Consider the following 21557-nt stretch of genomic DNA (forward strand, 5'->3'; position numbering starts at 1 on the left):
ACTCTTCATGCTGGAGACGTGGCCATATTGACCTAGATTGAGAGCCCCGTCTTTCAGTATTTAAAGGAATTTTAGATGGCATCGGAATAGTATTCCCTTAAGAGATTTAATTTGATATACGGTATTTTAGGGTTCTTTTTGCAATATTTATGTATTTTAAATTAAATTTTTCAACAGATCTTTGGAGATTGTAAGAGACTCTCCCTTCCCGTCTTCAATTTCATGCATCAGATTGATATCCTGGCACATTTTGTGCCCCTTATTTTAATGTTTAGAATTTATTTTTGTTTTTAAGGAGCCCATTCCAAACTTTCAGGAGCCAATATCAATCCAGCTTACACCATCCCCTGGAAAAGAGGATAAACCTTCCAAAGATGAAGCAGAAAAGGAAAAAGGAAGTGAAAAATCCGCGCGTAAAATGCTTTCTCGAGGTTTGTGGTTTAGGGCAAATTTTCCTGCATGGCTTTCTAATCTGGGAAGAAATTTACTTCTAAGTCTTGTCATCTTGTTAGTTAATTATGTTAAAGCCATGTTGAACTAATTAAGGATTTGATGTGTGACCGATTGGTTGCTGTTGATGGCCCATTTCATAGTAGCTGATACCCAAATTACAGATTTTTCCAATACCGGCCACACACAATGGAGCTGTGTGTTGAGTAGTCTCTCGGCAGACCTCTCGCTCCCCCTGCTTGGCCCTACTTTGATGTATTTTCAGTGGGTGGAATGGAGAAAGCCATTACAGGCCACCTTTTGGCAGTGGCTTATCTCCTCTGCAATACCAGCTACCTAATCCGGTGTCAGAGAGTTGGAAGGTCCCAATTAACATCAAGTTGTCAACCGCAATCAGCAATTCTAGACCAGTTTCATCCAGTGGTTTCTGAGGGTCTTATATGACTTTAGGGCTAAAAAAAACCCAAACCCCAAATTGATCATACAGTTTTCTTAGGTTGGAATTGGCAATTTCTGTTAGACCGGACTACCGTCTACTTTGTTTGGGGGCCTCTCGATTCTCCATCCATCAGATGATGTCGGGAGAAAGAAGAATCGGAATTTCAACAACAGACCTTTTTTGTTTATATTTTTTTGGTCTTGGTTCGATAGGCTGGCGGCATGTTACTTCTCTCTCCCTGTTGAAAACATATGAATGTTTGACCAAACTAAGCTAACATGCATGTATTTGAAGAGGGGGCGGGGGTTCAGTTGACAGGTGTATATGGGCACCTTTTGGTTAACACAAAATGTAAACCGGTGTCAACAGCAAGAACTGTCCAGTTGGAACTCTCAAGTTAGAAATGGTAGACGTACAATGACACAAGGCACAAAGGGGCATTCGCTGATGTGCAGCATACTTTGGGGGCTGGAAGATCCTGAAAGCTGTCAAATTGTTCCAAAGTGGTACAAGGTGATAGCATTGGCATCCATACCTAGGTTTCTTAGAAGATCCAGATGATGACCCCTTGAGTTTGGCTTGTAGATGGAGAGATACCGATAGATTGTTCGTCATAAATCTAATCTATAGTTCTTGTCTTGGAAGCCCAGTGATTTTCCGCATAAAACTGATTTGGTTAAGGACCACAGAGTTGTCTATGGTCATTAAGATGACTCCTGCCATATCCTTAAGACATTTTGAGAAGTACAAACTGGGACCTGACTCATTGTTTTGCCCCCCGATCTGTTGTTAAATTGCCCCTGAATCGCTTATTCCATCAATTATCTCTCTTATTTCAGATTCCAGCCAAGAATACACGGATTCCACCGGTATAGACCTCCACGAGTTTTTGGTGAACACTCTGAAGAGTAACCCCAGGTAGGCAAAGTTGATCCCGTTTTATTGCTGGTGATATCTGACAGTCTTATGACGCCGGCGACTTCTGCTCTTTTATAAATTGAATAAATATTGAACCAAATCTCTTTAGGGAAATAAATTGTTTCTACAAGTGACACGCGGAATAACCTTCAATGTCTCCCGGACTGCTTTTTATTACTTCTGCCATCTAAAATCATTTAGAAATCTCGAGTCTGTGACACCAATATTACCGCTAGTCATCATGAAAGCGGCAGGAAACATCTGCTTATGGGAGGGAGGGGTGAAGTCGGGGGAGATGGGCATCTTCTCTGATGGCTTTGTTGTCTTCTATCGAAAACTTTGTATATTGCTGCTTTCTGTCTATTGGGGTTTGCAGTTTTTGCTGTAGTTGTTGTAATGAAGCGGCGGTGTACTTGCAAGGTGAATCTGGCCCGGCTTGTCATTGAGATGTTCCACAAAACCCACGGGAGCTTGCAGAGAGAAGGACAGTTAAAGATCATGTAGGAAAAAAAATGGTTCTTTAGAATTAACCTTGATGTAAGTGTGTAATGGATGTTCTGATAGGCTCATCTTCAGGTGCCCGCTGGTATGAGGTCTCAAAGTTTATGGGTTCCCAATGGAGTTCTGTCTGGATCAGAAGACTCCAATTTAATAGAAGGTGGAATAACATAAGGTGAAAGGTCTTATCTATTAAGCAAAGCCAAGAGTTTCTCCTGCTGTCTTCATTGAGAACGATGTAATACTTAACTTCCCCTGCGGGGGAGCTGTTGGAAATTTGATTACTTGCTGCCAGGTCCTTCTACAGATTTCACCGGGAGCAGATCACCCTGAGATCACATTATGGCTTGGGCAAGATAAAACATTCTAGAAATTGGGGCTAAGGACCACCAATCTAGAAGGGTATTTCAAGGTCAACCAGGTTACTACAAGTTTAATCAATGAATTAAGGCTCCTGACCCAAATTTAGTGTTCTGCTCTTAATAAAATTTCACACAATAAAGAAAACTGATTAGGAAAACATGACTCTGTGTCTTTCAAAAAGAGACCAACGCTTGTCCACTGGTTGTCTGTGGTATTGCTGCTCAGGTCCATTCACTTCAATGACGTTGAGCAGCAGTACCATAGGCAACCTGTGGATCTGCATGATACTGTTAATGGAAGAAATTATATATCTTTTTTTTTTTTTTTTTTTTATTCTAATCAACCTGCTTTTGAAATTCTGCCTGATTTTGCCTATTAAAAAAACCCACAAACTTAAATTGTTTGTTTTTCTCTGCATTTTTTTTAGCTTTTTTTAACAAGACAATATATATATTTTTTATTTGACATTTCCTGGATTCTATCAGATATCTATCTCTCAATTATTGTTGCCTGGCAACCAACCTGTTGGCTCTTGGTATTTAAAGGAGCGTCAATAAAGCCTCCGCTTTCTCTTCTCGCCCATCTGCTCGCGGTGGAGTCGGCCGCTTATATTATCAGAGATTAGCTGCCGAATGCTCAGGAACGCGGCTGAATTTCAGGGACATTATTAACTGTTCTTGATTTATGAACGCAAAGATAAGCGTTTTCCAGGAGGCCAATTTTTTTTTATTTTTATTTTTTTTGAGCTTAGAATGCAACTAAATTTGATTTGTAGGGGTTTTTTTTATTATTTTTTTTATTTATTTATTTTAAAAAACATCATATTAACCACTTTTCCTTCCCCAAAATTCCCCAACAAATGTAACTCATTCGTTATTGCAGCTTTTGTTACAATTTTCAATAATGAGCTTTTTAGGCTGTGTTCACGTCACATGGTCACAGATCCCTATAGGCCCAGCACATGCCGGAGAAGAGGCCGATAGATGTGCACTGCATGCTTTGGGACAGGATATTTCCCCCATGTGAACACTGTCTTAGTTGTATACTATTCGTGGGGTTGGTGGGCGGCATTCGGTACGTCCAGGGGTTGCGCTCTCATGAACACGATATGCTTGTAATTACAGCTTCCACATGGGTTTTCGGACAGTTTTTCGATAAAAGGAGTCTTGCCAGTACAAAATGACTGTTCAAACCAAGCACAGGTGCTTGGTGCCACCCTTGCGCGCACCCTCTTAATTGCCAGCTCTGGCTTGATCCAGAGGATGATGGAGATAAATGCAAAACAAGTCGGCAGGAAGATGGGTTAAGCAGCTCTGCCACGCCAAGGGTGCATCTTGCGCCTGTGCTTGGTTTGAACAGTCATTTTGTGCAAAAGGACTTCCTTTTAAATGGATTATCCATGACAAAAAGGGAATGGGTTTGAGCTTCAATACCTTACACAGTCCATTACGTTCATGGTACCCTGGGTTGTGGAGTTGGGGAACTTGGGTGAAAAACCTCCTATAGGAGATGTAATCGTAATCCTCCTGATTGTTGGGATAGGGTTTTATTACCAAATTAGCTACTTAGATTCCAGGACTGATGACTATTTTTGGACCCCCCAACCCTTTTGAGGGTGGGCTAAACCCTAAAGTGCTGCATTCCAGACATCAATGCGTCGTGTTCTATTTCCAGCAGCTTCAGGTCTTAATCCTTTGTTACAAGTACAATTCGGCACCTGCTGGGATCGCTCAGGCGGCCGCTGCCGCTATTGTCTCCATGTCGCACCACCCAGATACATAACACTCTCTGTAGGAGCGGCCTTGCATCTCTTCTAGTGAGACTATACCTTACACATGCTTTGTTTTCTGATGGGAAGCGGAATAGGGGGGTTGTTGGGGTTTTGATATTTCGGGGGGAAAAATTCCAGGAACTTGTATCTGCGCAGTTCTGCAAATAAAACTTTCAGTTTGTCTTTTCCATTTACTCTAAAAGTCAGTTCCAGGGAGAAATGCTGATTTAATAATTACGAGGTTATGGAAAGCAGATGGTGACTGGTATGGGGATTGGGGGGGGGGAGTGGTATGGGGGTGATTTTAAGCTTGTTACGGATACACATAGTATCTGTGACGACGTTTTTAAGCTGTAATGCAAAAACAGCCATGCCTGATGAAGAATAATAATAATATAAGATTTATTCACTTATATAGCGCTATTGATTCCACAGCGCTTTACATATATTGGCATCACTGTCCCCATTGGGGCTCACAATCTAGAGTCCCTATCTGTATGACTTTGGAGTGTGGGAGGAAATCTGAGAACCCGGAGGAAACCCACGCAAACACGGGGAGAACATACAAACTCCTTACAGATGTTGTCCTTGGTGGGATTTGAACCCATGATCCCAGCGCTGCAAGACTGCAATGCTAACCACTGAGCCACCACAAGACTGCAGTGCTAACCACTGAGCCACCACAAGACTGCAGTGCTAACCACTGAGCCACCACAAGACTGCAGTGCTAACCACTGAGCCACCACAAGACTGCAGTGCTAACCACTGAGCCACCACAAGACTGCAGTGCTAACCACTGAGCCACCACAAGACTGCAGTGCTAACCACTGAGCCACCACAAGACTGCAGTGCTAACCACTGAGCCACCACAAGACTGCAGTGCTAACCACAGAGCCACCGCAAGACTGTAGTGCTAAACACTGAGCCAGCGTGCCGTCCTAGAATAAAAGTATTTCGTGCTTTCTGACTTAGAATGAGTGCCTAAGAATATTGGCTGTTTACCCCCCCTTCCCTATACACTTCCACAAGGCAAAGTGTGGCGCAGGAAGCACATTTCTCCGGCCGATAAGCATTTAGGTGGATACATAGATAAAGCGTATAGAGTATAAATGAGCTTACCACATAGGAATGGTACCCAAGCTCTTAAGGTTCCTGCATGGATGCAAGCAAATCAAAAAAGTCTGTGGAGAATCTGTTAGGAGTCTCGACACAGAAAATAGCCAGAGATCCCTCCGGGAAGGACCTAGCTCTTTTTAGGAGACCACCATGACCACCATATTAAGTGGCCCTTTTAGTCAATATCCAACTCTGACAAGTTTAAAGATATGACAAGGGAAATACCAAGGCCAGGTATTCATCCACAGACAGCTGTTTCAGGGTATTGCCCCTCATCAGTGTGGAGTAGGATTCTGGCCAGGTGGGAGCAATGCCTAGTAGACCAACAAGACAAAACAATCACTGATCTCGGAGAGACCAGCCAGAGAAAACACTGCCAGCAGCCAACAAGGGCACTCAACACAGTGAAATCCTAGGTGCATTGCCCCCTGGGAAATATGCAAATCAAAAAAGTCCGTGGAGCCTCTGTTAGGAGTCTCGACACAGAAAATAGCCAGATATCCCTCCTGCAAGAGCAGAGCCAAGTTTGCTGCATAGATCCAAAACAGAACTAAGCTTACTACATGTTTTACCAGAGCCAAGTTATCTGTGTTTTACAGTTCCAGAACCTAGCCTTCTGGATATATCTGTTAACAGAACTACACATACTACATAGATACAGTACCAGAATCATGCTTTATAAATACATAGATAAGGTACCATATCCAAGGTCTGTACATAGATCCAGTAACAGTCAAACTTACGTCATGGATTTGGTACCAAAACCATGTTTACTGCATAGATACAGGAGCAGAACCAAGATAACTATATCAACACAGCACTGCATGAGTAAGATACTATATCTAAGCTTAATGCATATCTATAGTAACCAAACCAAGATTACTTTGTAGATACAGTAAACAAACAAAACTTACAACTTAGTACAACATATGTACCATAACTACATAGTACCAGAATCAAGTGTACTATATAAACATGATACTAGAACCAAGCTTACTATATAAACACCGTGCCATCACCAGGTTTGCTATAGAAACACGGTGCCAGCACCAAGCTTACTGTAAAAACAGTGCCAGAATTAAGCTTTACTATAAAAATATGGTGCCAGAATCAAGCCTATTATAGAAACATGGTGCCAGAACCACGCTTACTATAGAAACATGGTGCCAGAATCAAGCCTACTATAGAGACATTGTGCCAGAATCAAGCCTACTATAGAAACACGGTGCCAGAACCAGGCTTATTATAGAAACACTGTGCCAAAACTAGGCTCACTATAGAAACATGGTGCCAGAACCAGGCTTATTATAGAAACACTGTGCCAAAACTAGGCTCACTATAGAAACATGGTGCCAGAACCAAGCTTACTATAGAAACATGGTGCCAGAACCAAGCTTTACAGCTTACAACATAACTAAATAACAGAACCAAGCTTTAGTGTGTAACTTCAGTAACAGACCTAAGCTGTTGGCATATATGTATTATCAGAACAGACCTTAAAGGGTACTTGTCATGTGAAAAAAATGTTATTAACCTCAGATATGGGGTGAATCTGCAGGTTAATAGCATTTTGAACCTGCCCGGCGCCTGCACTTAGAGCCTGCTGCTGAGATTAAATGAACTTTATTGATCCCAGTAGCATTCAGCTTCCAGTCATAGGGGTGGCGCAGGTTCAGTCACCGCTCAGTGTATAGTGAGTGGTGGCTATAACTACGCCCCTGGCACTGATTGACAGCTTGGTCTAATCTGTGCCGGCTGTCAGTCAGTGTGGGGGGGCATGATTACAGCTGCTGTCCCCATAGCTACAGGTTAATAATATTTTTCACATGACAGGATCCCTTTAATACATTCAATAACAGAAGTAAACTCTGCATGTTTATATAATAAAATACACAGGCTCATTATATAGTATACAAACAGAACCGAGTCTTAGCCTGTTATTTGGAGACAGTGGCAAGCAAGGCTTAGTAAAGAAGTTCAGTGATTGGAAACTATCTTGGTACATACAGTAGATACAGTAGCAGAACTAATCTCGCTTATCTTCTGTACAAAGATATGGTACCAGAACCAGCTCAGTACATAGATCATCTCCTACGAACTGTAACCATATGGGTGTATAGTATGGATCTTCATTTTTGTGCCCCCGCATCATCCTGTCAGTAACGTTCTGTCCTGTTGATGATCTGCAGGAAGCACAGAAGCAGGGGGCAGGGATTTGGATGTCTGATCTTTGCAGGCAGCGTCTTTTCGAATGATTTTCATAATTGATGTTCTTGCTCTGCCATTAACCAAACTAATTAATATTAATTTAAATGGTGATTAGGATTGAATTAGAGATGGAGGAAGCAAGCGGTGGATTAGAAGGCTTCTCGGTGGCTGCGTCGTCTGAGCAGAAAAGGAGCTCTTACAGCTATTAGTAAAAAGCTGGAAATAGAACTTTTCCTTATTATCTGTTGGTCAAAAATCTGTTTTTATTTGTTTTTTTGTTTGTCCTTTAGAGACAGAATGATGCTCCTCAAGCTGGAACAGGATATATTAGATTTCATTTCTACTAACGAGTAAGTAGAACTACATCTATCACATTCTTTGCTTAAAGGGTTTGTCCACCTTTGGGAACAATTATTATTCTTTTTTTTTTTTTTTCTCTTAATGCACGTAATTTGGGACTAAAAATCATTTTTGCAATTGGGTCTCATTTAAAAATGTTGCACTATTTCCCTTGAATATCCCTTTGTGCCGCACTATCTATTGCTGCCTGCAAAATGAGTTAACTGAGAATATGATAGTGAGCTCCTTCTGAGGGTTTGAATGGAGAATTTGTAACTGTTTTTACCCTCCTTTATGTTCCTCTCCGCTGATTTATGACCACATAAAAGTTGAATGTGCAGGGAATCAAACATCTCTTAAAAGTCAAATGGTGCAACATTTTTCAGCTAGACGGGATAAAAAATGTTCAAGATGGGGGTGGGGTATTTGAATAGCCCCCTGGCTGCCATAACATTTCATTACCAAACTGCAATCACTTTTTGGAAGGGGTGATGGGGTGACACAGACCCTCCTCCTTCCTAACCACCTGGATGTCATGACTGCTATTGACTCTGAAGGACCTAGATCAGAGTCCTCTCCGATCCTGGTCTTTTCAGCAGAGTGACAGCTCTATATAAATGCGGACCACTGCGAATGGGGAGGACGCAACTTCACGTATCTGTTAACCCTGGTTGTAATCTGTTTTGTACAGACACTTTTGTTATGATCTTTCTCATTTACTTACACATAGAATTCAACGTAAGAAATTCCCTCCGATGACCTCGTACCACAGGATGCTCCTTCACAGAGTGGCCGCGTACTTTGGCCTCGATCACAACGTAGACCAGAGCGGAAAATCTGTGATTGTGAATAAAACGAGCAATACAAGAATGTGAGTCCTATTCACAAGTCAATACAATATTGTGTGTATATATAAGCCAAATGGCGCCCCCCCCTCGTTTGTGGCATGGTCTGGTATTACACCTGGCCCCATTACAAGTTATCTTCAAGGTTTGACTTCAGAATGTACTACATGCAAAGAGCGGGACCTAAATGGTCAGATCTGCCATAAACGAGTATATATATACACAGGGTCGACTCCATGTTTATGCAGCCCTTGGATGAGAGCGGCCCAGTGGGACACCTCTTTGTTTTTAATTTTTTTTCATTGCTTTACAAAAGCTTTAAGTTTTCTTTTCTCAGTTGCTAGTGTGGAATCGGGGCTTGTTTTTGGTTTTTTTGTTTGTTTTTTTTTCCTTTTCTTTAATCTGCTTTTTCAGTTCAATACTACTTTCTGATATTGTTACATAACTTTATGAAAGGCGAAATGACCCGAAAAAAAACAAAACAATTCTGCTTTTTATTTATTTTTTTCTGTATTAACGATCACCATATGGGATAAATATATTTTCTTAAATACGCAGACAGCGGTACCAATAATTTATTATTCATATATTTTTATTTATTTATTTTTAAATCTCTCATGAAAGAAATGAAAAAAAAAATAAAATAAACATATATTATACTGTGTATATATATATATATATATATGTGTTTATATATATATATATATATATATATATATATATATATATATATATATATATATATATATATATATATATATATATATATATATATATATATATTATATATGTGTGTGTGTGTATGTATATATGTGTAGTTACATAGCTTTTTTTTTTTTTTTTTTTTTCTTTACATTTCTGGTTCTTCTGCATGTGTTGACCCTGTAATTGCTTGTACAATATATTGCCATGCTCTCATATTTCTGTGCATTGTATAATGATTGACGCCTATGTCTATCACCGGGACCCCGGCTGCCGTGTAGCAGTTGACAGCGGCATCCAGACAGTTAAGCTGCTGTGACCGGAGCAGTTAACATTCGTGTGTCGGTTATGTATCCTGTACTCGCTCCTTACATGTACGGCAGACATTTTACCAGTGGAAATTTAGACTGAGCGTGGCCCGGGCCCTAGAAGAGAACTAAATAGGCTTAAACATGGGGCCTGACATGTGAAGAGCAGAAATGATCGAATATTATCACTTTGGCCTTATATTTGTCAGCATCTGCACCAGAGCGGCTCTTTAGCGCCCTGCATGTCTCCTCTGTATATTTACAACTTTATTAACAATGTCACTTAGAGACAAATCACCTAAATAATTTCAGCCATGTTATAATTTTGGGTGGTTCGGTCACCTGGTTACCGGGGAGATGGTGTAGAGGGACTGGAGCCTGGAAGGGTTGTCAAAGGTTGTCAATTTTTTTAGCCAGATTTCCCATCTCAAATTTTGGCTCCAGTCAGCAATGTGTTATGAGCATATGCTGGTTGTAGTGAAAACATGGCTGCCTTAGCAACCGGGAACATGGAGACAGAAGAGGCTGATTAGCCGGTATATGAGATTGCACTCCGGGTAGATGGTGACTTCCATGTCCAAGATTTCCTGCTGTGACCTCGGATATCGTGGGACCGCCATCTATTATCCCCTTTATTGGAGGGGACAGCAGTATATATACATAGCAAGCTGGTGGTCATTTAATGGCTGAGATCGGCCTATCTAATTGGGCCGTTAAACCAGCCATTCTCTAATGGTCCATTGCCAGTTATACTGAGGCCCACTGCTTAAAGGGGTTATCCACTCCTTTCTGTGACTACAGCCCCAGAGTGTGTGTGTGCGTGTGTATGTATGTATGTATGTATGTATGTATGTATGTATGTATGTGTGTATGTATGTATAGATATAGACATATATATATTTTTATAATTTTGTGTGTGTGTGTGTATATATATGTGTATGTGTGTGTGTGTGTGTGTGTGTGTGTGTGTGTATATATATATATATATATATATATATATATATATATATATATATATATATATATATATATATATATATATACACAAAATACATATACACACACAAAATTATAAAAATATATATAATATATGTATATACGCACAATTTTTTGTAATTGAAAGACATGCTGCAAGTGTATATACCCTTAAATAAATATACTCTTAAAGGGAACCTGTCACATTAGACAGTTTGATTGACAAGTAGCGTGTTATAGAGCAAATTGGTATATAGGTTTTTTGAAAAGTATTTTGTAAAACTGTTACTATACTCATTAATATTCCTGCTATTTGTCTAGCAGTCCAGTGGGCGGTTCTATTCAGTGATTGGTTGCACTCTCATACAAAGAAGTCAATAGGACCGCCCACTGGACTCTCATGCATTGAAAGAGCTAGTGAGGACTACTACCAATACCCTGGTGATAGTCCTCATAGTGTGCGTTTCATTGCCGGCTCTTTACGTGGCTGCCTAGAAAAGCTTCAGTGCTGTCCAATTATTTGCGTAATGGAAGCTGACATGTGTTTATTGCTTGCCATGTTCCCTGCCTGCCCGGAGGAATTAAATTGTTAATAGAAGATGTGAAATGTTCATATGTCTGACACATCGTTGTGTTTCTTGCTTTTGCTTTTTAAAGTGGCCACTGCTTTAAGTCCACAGTAACCTCCGCATGTAAAGCGCTAAACAATGAATATTAATAACCTCCTAAATTACCTTTCAGCCCGGATCAGAAATTTGAAGAACATATCAAGGACGAAAAAAGCATGGACTTCCAGAAGCGGTACATTCTCAAAAGGGATAACTCCAGCCTAGACAAAGACGATAATCAGGTGGGCGCCGCTGTAGGTTTCTTTATTTTGACAGATACCCCGGCTTATGCGCCAATCCGGCAGCTAATCCTTTTCTCTACACAGATGAGGATGAGGTTGAAGGATGACAGGAGAAGCAAATCCATCGAAGAACGGGAAGAGGAATACCAGAGGGCCAGAGAGCGGATATTTGCGCAAGAAGTAGGTGAAATATTTTATGTCATATTTTGTCTTTTCCTTATTACATTGCGATTGTTTTTATAGTTTTCATTTTGTCTGTATTTTTAAAATTTGTAAAAATATAATAAATATTTATTATATACATTTTTTTTTTATGTTTTTTCTTTTTTATTTCATGTTTAAAAAAACAATCCTGAAATGTTGCAGTTTTCACTGAGCCTCATAGTAGACTGGCACTACTTGTTCTCCTTGACAATGATTCAGTACAGAGTATAGAAAAAAAATATATATCCAGGAAGTAGGAAAAACTGATGTGAAAAAAGATTTGTGTGTTAGTATTTGGTAAATATACCTGATACCTTCTCTTAAAAACAACATGAGGTCTACGGTAGTTGATAGGTTTAAAATTTGATTTCTGGGTGATTCCATGGTGATCAATGATAGAGAAGTCATTTGTTTGATATCCTGGTCGTCTACGGTGTAGAGTAGTGGAAAGGATAGTGGTGGTGGGATAATATTTGAGTTTTTGGTGGTCTATTATGTGTGTTGGTTCCCTGGTGGTCAAGGGTATTTTATTCCCTGGTGCACTAGGGTAGTGGATAGGTTAATATTTTATTCCCTGGTGGTCTAGAGTAGATGTGTGGTTAGTGTATGGTTCCCTGGTGGTTATGGTCGGTCATAGATTTGTGGTTATTGTAGGATTCCCTAGTTGTCTAGTGCCGGCTTGTGGTTAGTTTATGATCTGACGTAGTGGATATTTTAATATTTGATTCCCTGGTGGTCAAGGTATTAACGGAGAGGTAATATTTGATTCCAGGGTAAGTGTATAGGTAGTTTATGGTCTAGGCTAGTGGGTAGGTTAATATTTTATTCTCTGATGGTCTGCACATATGTGGTTAGTGTATGATTCCCGTGTGGTTAGTTTATGATTCTTGGGGTAGTGGATATAAATAGAATTGATTTCCTGTTTGTCAAGGGTAGTAATGGGAGTTAATATTTTATTCAATGGTAATCCGTGGTAGGTATTTAGTTAGTTTATAGTCTGGGCTAGTGGATAGCTTAATCTTTAACTCCTTTGTGGTCTAGAATAATGGATATCTATATTATTTGATTTCTTGGTGGCCTACGTTAGATGTGTGATTAGTGTATGATTCCCTGGTGATCTAGTGTAGAAGAGCAGTGGAGAATACCTGGTCATCTGGTGATTTATCTTCTATGGCCCCAGTGATATGTTAGGTCTCTGATCTGACGTTGAACACTAGAATCCACACCCTCCTGCCCTGCACCAGTCAGTACAGAGCAGAGCCGAGCCGAGCCCTGTACCGATCACTCGCCCAGCCCTTTTTGGGCAGTGCAGCTCTGATCACTCGCACAACTCTTTTTGGGCAGGGCAATCACTCGCACAGCTCTTTTTGGGCAGGGCAATTACTCACACAGATCTTTTTGGGCAGGGCAGGTCTAATCGCTCGCCCAGCCCTTTTTGGGCAGTGCAGCTCTGATCACTCGCCCAGCTCTTTTTGGGCAGTCCAGCTCTGATCACCCGCACAACTCTTTTTGGGCAGGGCAATCACTCGCACAGCTCTTTTTGGGCAGTGTAATTACTTGTACAGCTCTTTTTGGGCAGGGCAATCACTCACGCAGATCTTTTTGGGCAGGGCAGGTCTTATCGCTCGCACAGCTCTTTTTGGGCAGTGGAGCTCTGATCACTCGCACAACTCTTTTTGGGCAGGGCAATCACTCACACAGATCTTTTTGGGCAGGGCAGGTCTAATCGCTCGCCCAGCCCTTTTTGGGCAGTGCAGCTCTGATCACTCGCCCAGCCCTTTTTGGGCAGTGCAGCTCTGATCACTCGCACAGCTCTTTTTGGGCAGTGTAATTACTTGTACAGCTCTTTTTGGGCAGGGCAATCACTCACGCAGATCTTTTTGGGCAGGGCAGGTCTTATCGCTCGCACAGCTCTTTTTGGGCAGTGGAGCTCTGATCACTCGCACAACTCTTTTTGGGCAGGGCAATCACTCACACAGATCTTTTTGGGCAGGGCAGGTCTAATCGCTCGCCCAGCCCTTTTTGGGCAGTGCAGCTCTGATCACTCGCCCAGCCCTTTTTGGGCAGTGCAGCTCTGATCACTCGCACAACTCTTTTTGGGCAGGGCAATCACTCGCACAGCTCTTTTTGGGCAGTGTAATTACTTGTACAGCTCTTTTTGGGCAGGGCAATCACTCGCACAGCTCTTTTTGGGCAGGGCAATCACTCACGCAGATCTTTTTGGGCAGGGCAGGTCTAATCGCTCGCGCAGCTCTTTTTGGGCAGTGGAGCTCTGATCACTCGCACAACTCTTTTTGGGCAGTGCAGCTCTGATCACTCGCACAGCTCTTTTTGGGCAGTGCAATTACTCGCACAGCTCTTTTTGGGCAGGGCAGCTCTGATCACTCGCGCAGCTCTTTTTGGGCAGTGCAATCACTCGCACAGCTCTTTTTGGGCAATACACTTTTATGAGCACATTTTGAAAACATTCCAGCAATCAGATTTGATTTAACCCAATCTGACCCTTTGGGGATAAGTAGCGCCATCTGAGAATTTCTAATCTTTGAACAAGTTTGAGTTTTCGTCTGAACTGATGATGTGCGTAGATGCTGAGCAATCGACTACAAGTCATTCTCTGTTTTCTCATCTTTCCATCAGTCGCTGTGTTCTCCGGAGAATTTTCTCACTGATAAGAGGTAAGCGCCGGCTTCCTTCTCCATCTACGTATGTCTCCATGTCCCAATGTGAAGACCCTTGTTTGCCTCCCGTTAACTGCTCTGCTAAAATATCCACAGAATTCAAGAGGACGAGTGCAGTCTCACCCAGCAAAGGCGGCAGATATTTAGGTATTTAGCCCCGTCCCCTTTCTGTCTGCATGTGAGTGTTCCGCTTTTCTTTTTTTTCCTTGCATTTCTTTTTTCCATATATCTTTACAGTCCAGTTGTATAAATTTTCAGGATCAATAAAGACGCTTCAGGTAGATCAGGAAACAGCCTCTTCAGCAGTACTGAGAATGATGTCAAGTATAATGAGCCTCGCCCGTGGAGCAGTACGGACTCCGACAGCTCCATCCGAAACCTGAAGCCCGCTGTCACCAAAGCTAGCAGCTTCAGTGGGATTTCGGTTTTGACACGAGGGGATAGCTCTGGAAGCAACAAAAGCACAGGCAGGCTTTCCAAAACAGGTATCACCGGTGTGCACCAGAGAGCCGGCTGCCAAGGCATTGCTCAATTGTTTTGTGTGGTTTTTATATTTTTTTTTTTTGTATATGCTTGAGTTTTTTGTGTTGCCTGTGTTCAACATGCCAACGTTTGCAGATATGTTGCTGGTTACAAAATAGATGAACCAACCATGGTGGGCAGACCTTGTGGCCATAGCGTGTATGTAGCACCGGGTGCGGGGGAGAATCAGATTATTTTAGGAGGAGCTCAAGGGATTAAGTCACAATGACTCCTAATCGGCCTTTTCGAGTTGTATTTCTTGTGGCCGACTAATCCTGCTCCCACCCAGTGGGCCGCTAAGGACGCATTTTTGGCAACAGAGCTTACATTTATTCCACAGTCCCCAAGGCTAAGAGTGTGATATTACAAACTCCTTTTAATGATCTCCTCTTCCTTATCTCAGGGCATAATTGAATCTTCATTTCTGCAGAATGAGTTAACTCAGAGCCAGTCAGTGAGCTCATTGAGTTTGTAACTATTTTTATCCAGTCGTCTTTGCTGATTTATGACCACATCAAAGTTCCTCTCCTCTTTCATGTAGTCATAAATCTGCTGAGATGAGCACAGAAAAATACACATAAGATACTTCAAACTCTTTTCTTAGTTCAAACTTATTCGGCAGCCAATACAGCACAGAGGCACTAGAAGGCAACATTTTTAATGAAACCCACATTGCAAAATGATTTTTAGCTCAAAATATTAGCATTTAGGTAAAAAATAATCCCCCCAAAGGGGTCATCTAATTTAACCCTTTCACTTAAAAGATGTTAAGTTGCAGTTCCCAGTAGGTGGCTTTTTTGTAAGGGACTTTTTTGGCCATTCACACTTGTAAATGAGAGTCAGGGAGCTCATGTAGGACGTGCTAAACGTTACCCCCTCGTTCCATATTGGTATTTCATCAATTCTTGGACTGCACCCCTCTGAGTAGTCTTACTGAAAAGCTCCTGAAATAAGTTACCCTGCCATATTCTTAAGATATTTCTTGATTATATTTTAGGGCTTGAAGTCTTACTCTTTCCTTAAACATCTAAACTGCTTGAGACTCAAGCTATTTAAAGGGGTATTCCGAATTGGAATTTAATCGCATGCAGGCTACTTTTAAGAAGAATTCATTTAGGAAAACGTCTAAATTCTGCACTTGTAACTTGATAGAGGATCACCGAGGCGTCTTTAGTTGGACGTCCTTGCCTAACAGATGATTGTTCCTGGGCAGTCATGGCCAGCCGGATTTTTCCTCTGCAGTGACCTCTACAGAGCAAATTTAGTATTATATGAACATTATTATACTACCACGTTAATTGCCTTTTTCACATTATTATGTCACAGAACCAAGGGGTGACATACTTCATATTTTCCCTTTCATATCACTCCTCTTTGAATCTTTCCTATTCCTCTTTTAGTTCAGTGTACAAAGCACTAATATGCTGGTGTCTGTAACCTGTGCATGGCAGGAACACACACACGTTTTACATGCAGTCCTTTCTGTACAGAGAGGATCTAGATTTGCAGATCTCATGGTCTCCGCTTCCATTAAGCCTCTTTTTTTTCATACAGAGCAGTAAATAGATTTAGGGCACAAAACGGCAAAAGTGGTTAACCTGTCCGGGCTCTGTCATGGCGCTACACCAGGATGGCTTGCAGTGCTGCATCTGTGCACAATGAATAATCTTTGCATGGTGGACCTGCTTGCGATGCCTCTCTATCAATGGTTAAAGGGGACCCCCTAAGCTCATAGAACTTTTGGGAGCAGAACGTGACATATCCCATACATTTTTACACCTTTTATCAAGACATCAGTTCAATATTTGCTTTAATGGAATGTCTATCCTTGGACACCTTTATTATATAATATATATTACATTTTTATTTATGTATGATTAAATCTATTCTTATTACTAAATACAGTACAGACCAAATGTTTGGACACACCTTCTCATTCAAAGAGTTTTCTTTATTTTCATGACTTTTTTTTTGTAGATACACATTGAAGGCATCAAAACTATGAATGAAAACATGTGGAATGAAATACTTTAAAGTGTGAAACAGCTGAAAATATGTCTTGTATTCCAGGTTCTTCAAAGTAGCCACCTTTTGCTTTGATTACTGCTTTGCACACTCTTGGCATTCTCTTGATGAGCTTCAAGAGGCAGTCACCGGAAATGGTTTTCCAACAGTCTTGAAGGAGTTCCCAGAGATGCTTAGCGCTTGTTGGCCCTTTTGCCTTCACTCTGCGGTCCAGCTCACCCCAAACCATCTCGATTGGGTTCAGGTCTGGTGACTGTGGAGGCCAGGTCATCTGGCGTAGCATCCCATCACTCTCCTTCTTAGTCAAATAGCCCTTACACAGCCTGGAGGTGTGTTTGGGGTCATTGTCCTGTTGAAAAATAAATGATGGTCCAACTAAATGCAAACCGGATGGAATAGCACGCCGCTGCAAGATGCTGTGGTAGCCATACCGGTTCAGTATGCCTTCAATTATTAATAAATCCCCAACAGTGTCACCAGCAAAGCCCTCCCACACCATCACACCTCCTCCTCCATGCTTCACGGTGGGAACCAGCCATGTAGAGTCCATCCGTTCACCTTTTCTACAAAGACACGGTGGTTGGATCCAAAGATCTCACATTTGGACTCATCAGACCAAAGCACAGATTTCCACTGGTCTAATGTCCATTCCTTGTGTTCTTTAGCCCAAACAAGTCTCTTCTGCTTGTTGCCTATCCTTAGTAGCGGTTTCCTAGCAGCTATTTTACCATGAAGGCTGCTGCACAAAGTCTCCTCTTAACAGTTGTTCTAGAGATGAGAAGGGGTGTCCAAACGTTTGGTCTGTACTGTATATATAAATATATAATTTTATTTATTTATATATATATATATATATATATATATATAATCATTTTTTACTAAATATATATATATTTTTATATCTATGAATATATATAATTATTATTATATATTACATAATAATATGGTGTCCAAGGATAGACATTCCATTAAAGCAAATATTGAACTGATGCCTTGATATATTGTATAAATAATATAATTTCATTTATTTATTTTTTTTAATGCAAGCCCAAATTTTTGGTGTTGGATAAAAAAAAAAAAATGGCCATAAATGTATCATTGCTGGACCCCTCTTTTTGGCCAATCTTGAGAAAGGCAGTCACATGTTCTGTTTTGAGGCAGTGGTCAAGTTCCATGTAATGTTTATGGAACTAACGGTCCTAGCTGAAAGTTGTACTGTTATTTGCATCCATCCTATAGACTGTGCGGATGACGGCTCCATTCAGACAGAGAACTTGTGATCCCTTTTTCTTGTGATCAGTGGGGGTTCCAGTGATCATACATTTCTTACACGTCCTGTGTATCGATGGTGAATGTGTTAACAAGCCAACCATTTTTTAATTAATGAACACGTCTTTATATCTTATAAAGCTCTGTTTTCTTATTACAGAGCTAAATTCCCCTTGCATAAACCAAGAGATAAAGAGAGAAAAAACTCAGGAAATGAGGAAATGGCATCGGCCACTAGGGGGAGCTTATACAGTGAACTCCATAATAAAACCATATGAGCGTAGCTCTTCAGCTCCCCCTAGTGGTAGCTGCAGGCAGACAGATTTTGGTCATGTGGGGAATTTTGGCATTCTGTATAAGAAAAGCATCACATTGAAATAGTCAAAGATCTATACAGAAATTATATAGTTCAATTAATCCCACTATACAAAAAAATGCACATTATCCTACTTTGTCTCCAGTCGGCTTCAGAGGATAAAACATTCCCCTGTGCATGTGGGGGGGGGGCCTCCTTTAACCCTTTGCTACCTGCATGCTTTGCTTGATGTGCTTTAGTTACTTCTCCTTGCCTCCCTTGGTTGTCACAAGCATGAGCCGTCTATTGGTGCTTTTGCTGTCTTGGCGGCTGAGGGGTTAACATTTCTTGCATCTGTCAATGTGCATGTTGTATTATGATCTTTAGGTAAAAATACAGATATTTTTTTCTTCCATTGCTCCTTTCCCATAGGTTCAGAGTCTTCTAGTAGTGTAGGGTCGTCCAGAGGGTCTCTGTCCCTCTCCCAGCAGCCTCTTCCAGTGTCCGCTGTAAGCCAGCCTTCCCATGACTCAGCTGCCGTCTATCCACCTGTCAGCACTAGTAATACTCTTTCCTTTGATGGCGGCTTAAGTGGGCAAGTGGCTCCATCTAGTACTAGCTTCTTTTTGCTTCCCTTGGAAGCCACTGGCATTCCACCCGGCAGCATTCTGATCAACCCACAAACAGGTTTGTACTTGGTGAAAACCACTCTGTTTATCTCAAGGGCATCATTGTGCCAAAAGCTTGTGTCGTGATGTTTTCATACTGTGTTCTCCTACCCATTGCTCCTATTTTTTTGTAACTTATTTGGTTTCAGATTTTATGACATTTGTAGACTTGTCACAATCCTTATGTGATAACGCAATGCAATATTTGTCATGCAGAACATGACGATCCTATTAACCATCATTCTATTCTGGTGATGTCTAGGAAGGTTGCCGGGGGGTGGGGGTGGGGGGGGTAAATACACTCAATAGAAATCTTCTAAATCCATGGCATGGCCAGCTGGAGACATTGGTTTGGTTTGTTTTTTTTTTTTTTAAAGCAAATATTTTATTTATATTTTTTATTATGCAATACAAAGCAATAACAGAAATTTCCCCGCTCCCGCGGAGCTAATATATGTTTATTAAATGTTATTAATAGTTATCAGTGCAATAAGACACAATACTTCAAATATCCAATGTCTGCTGAGTCTTTATTTATACAATACGAAACGTTACCAAAATTGCCCTGCCCCTGAGGAGCTCATGTATTTTTAATAAAGAAATTTTATTGATATTTATCAGTGCAATAAGACACAATACTCCAAATATCCAGTGCCTACGGAGCCTATAGTTATTTAATAGATTTATTGTTACTTTTGACAATGAAATGCAAAATAATCAAAATGCCCCGCCCCTGAGGAGCCAAGAAATGTTTACTTAAATGACTATACATATAATTTGCTAGTGTTGGTCTTATACCCTTGCATGTACGTAGTGAGCAGTTTTACAAGGATCCCCTTTCTACCTTCACCATAACTTTAAAGTTACATTCCCACAATGAGTACTTGGTTCGTTTTTTGCGCTTTTTTTGTGTGCATATTTCCAATACAGTTGATGAGATTTGTGTAATCCTCAAGCCCACTGCTGATTAACACTACAGCTTTTTTTTTATTATTATTATTAATTATATTTACTAATATTAATACTATACTAATATATATATTTTTATATATATTTACAGCTACTACTATTAGTAGTAGTATTATTAGTATTTAGTATGGTGTTAATATTAGTATTTTATTAATAATATAATAATTAATTATTAGTAATAATAGTATTAGTATTTTACTTGTGAGCCACTTTTGAAATCCATAAAAAGACAATTTCTCTTTCTGCAAATTATTTATTTATTTTTTTTGTGGCTTTTCCCCTTAGACTTCAATGTGATACGGAAAATCCCCAGATAAAATCCCAAGCGTTCTTTGAGAGAGGTTTCATGTAATGCATGTAATCCACACAAGACTTTATCAAAGCGCAATAAAACTTTCCAAAACAAAAAAATTACCGTAGTTGCCAAAAAAAGGCAAAAGCTTGATTTTTATTTTTTTATTTATTTATTTTTTTTATAAATAATAAATTGTAAGAAAAAAAAACAAACAATAAAACAAAACTCTACTAAGGATATGTGCATATGTTGAGTTTATGATTGCAGATTTTTCTGCACCATTTCTGCATCTCTTGGCAGGGAAGAGGCAGAGCAAAAATGTGCGTTTTTGACGTTTTTGTTTTTTTTTTTTATTGCTTTCAATGGTGAAAAACACAGGCAAAAATGCTGAAAGAATTGCCATGCTGGAGATAATCTGCACTAAATCTGCAAGGAAAAACAAAACTCAACATGTGCACTAAACAGGTTTCCCATTGACTTTGCTTGCAGAAGGATTTTGCAGTTTTGTGACAAAATTGTACTAAAAACCACAATAAAAATGCACGGTGTGCACACAGCCTAAGAACTGCATATAGCCTAAAATTAGCCATGTGGTGCAGAAGATCTGCAGCATCAAAAATGTACCAAATACTCATTGGGAACTTAGCCTAACAATCTAAAAGGGGAAGAGGGTGTCGAGTCTCAATTTTTAGATCTTCGTTTTCAATTGCAATGAGTTTAGGTAAGAGGTGAAGGTGGGGACATTGGGGGGTGGTTTCCAGACCCTCGTGTTTAGGGATTGAGAAATAGAGGTGGTCTTTACATGTAGTGCCCATAAATATTCCCTCAAGACAAAACTATCACTGATCTC

The 21557-nt window shown here is 40.4% G+C and overlaps 1 protein-coding gene across 9 annotated transcripts in view; it reads left to right on the plus strand.

Annotated features, from left to right (window-relative positions):
* Window positions 1-21557, plus strand: part of R3HDM1 (R3H domain containing 1) — a 132134-nt gene that overhangs the window by 77176 nt on the left and 33401 nt on the right. For 7 of the 9 annotated variants that reach the window (XR_012724725.1, XM_075317152.1, XM_075317144.1 and 4 more), the window contains 10 exons: window positions 296-431; window positions 1729-1807; window positions 8054-8113; window positions 8833-8973; window positions 11674-11782; window positions 11867-11962; window positions 14624-14661; window positions 14761-14811; window positions 14923-15149; window positions 19208-19462. Coding sequence is in view for 8 of the 9 variants with exons in the window: in XM_075317152.1 (XP_075173267.1) it covers window positions 296-431; window positions 1729-1807; window positions 8054-8113; window positions 8833-8973; window positions 11674-11782; window positions 11867-11962; window positions 14624-14661; window positions 14761-14811; window positions 14923-15149; window positions 19208-19462 (1192 nt within the window). In the remaining variant the exon portion in view is untranslated. The remainder of the gene's footprint in view (window positions 1-295; window positions 432-1728; window positions 1808-8053; window positions 8114-8832; window positions 8974-11673; window positions 11783-11866; window positions 11963-14623; window positions 14662-14760; window positions 14812-14922; window positions 15150-19207; window positions 19463-21557) is intronic. The other 2 variants (XM_075317150.1, XM_075317151.1) reach the window with 1 other exon arrangement.

The sequence above is a fragment of the Anomaloglossus baeobatrachus genome, chromosome 7 (assembly GCF_048569485.1).
Source record: "Anomaloglossus baeobatrachus isolate aAnoBae1 chromosome 7, aAnoBae1.hap1, whole genome shotgun sequence".
Lineage (NCBI taxonomy): Eukaryota > Metazoa > Chordata > Amphibia > Anura > Aromobatidae > Anomaloglossus > Anomaloglossus baeobatrachus.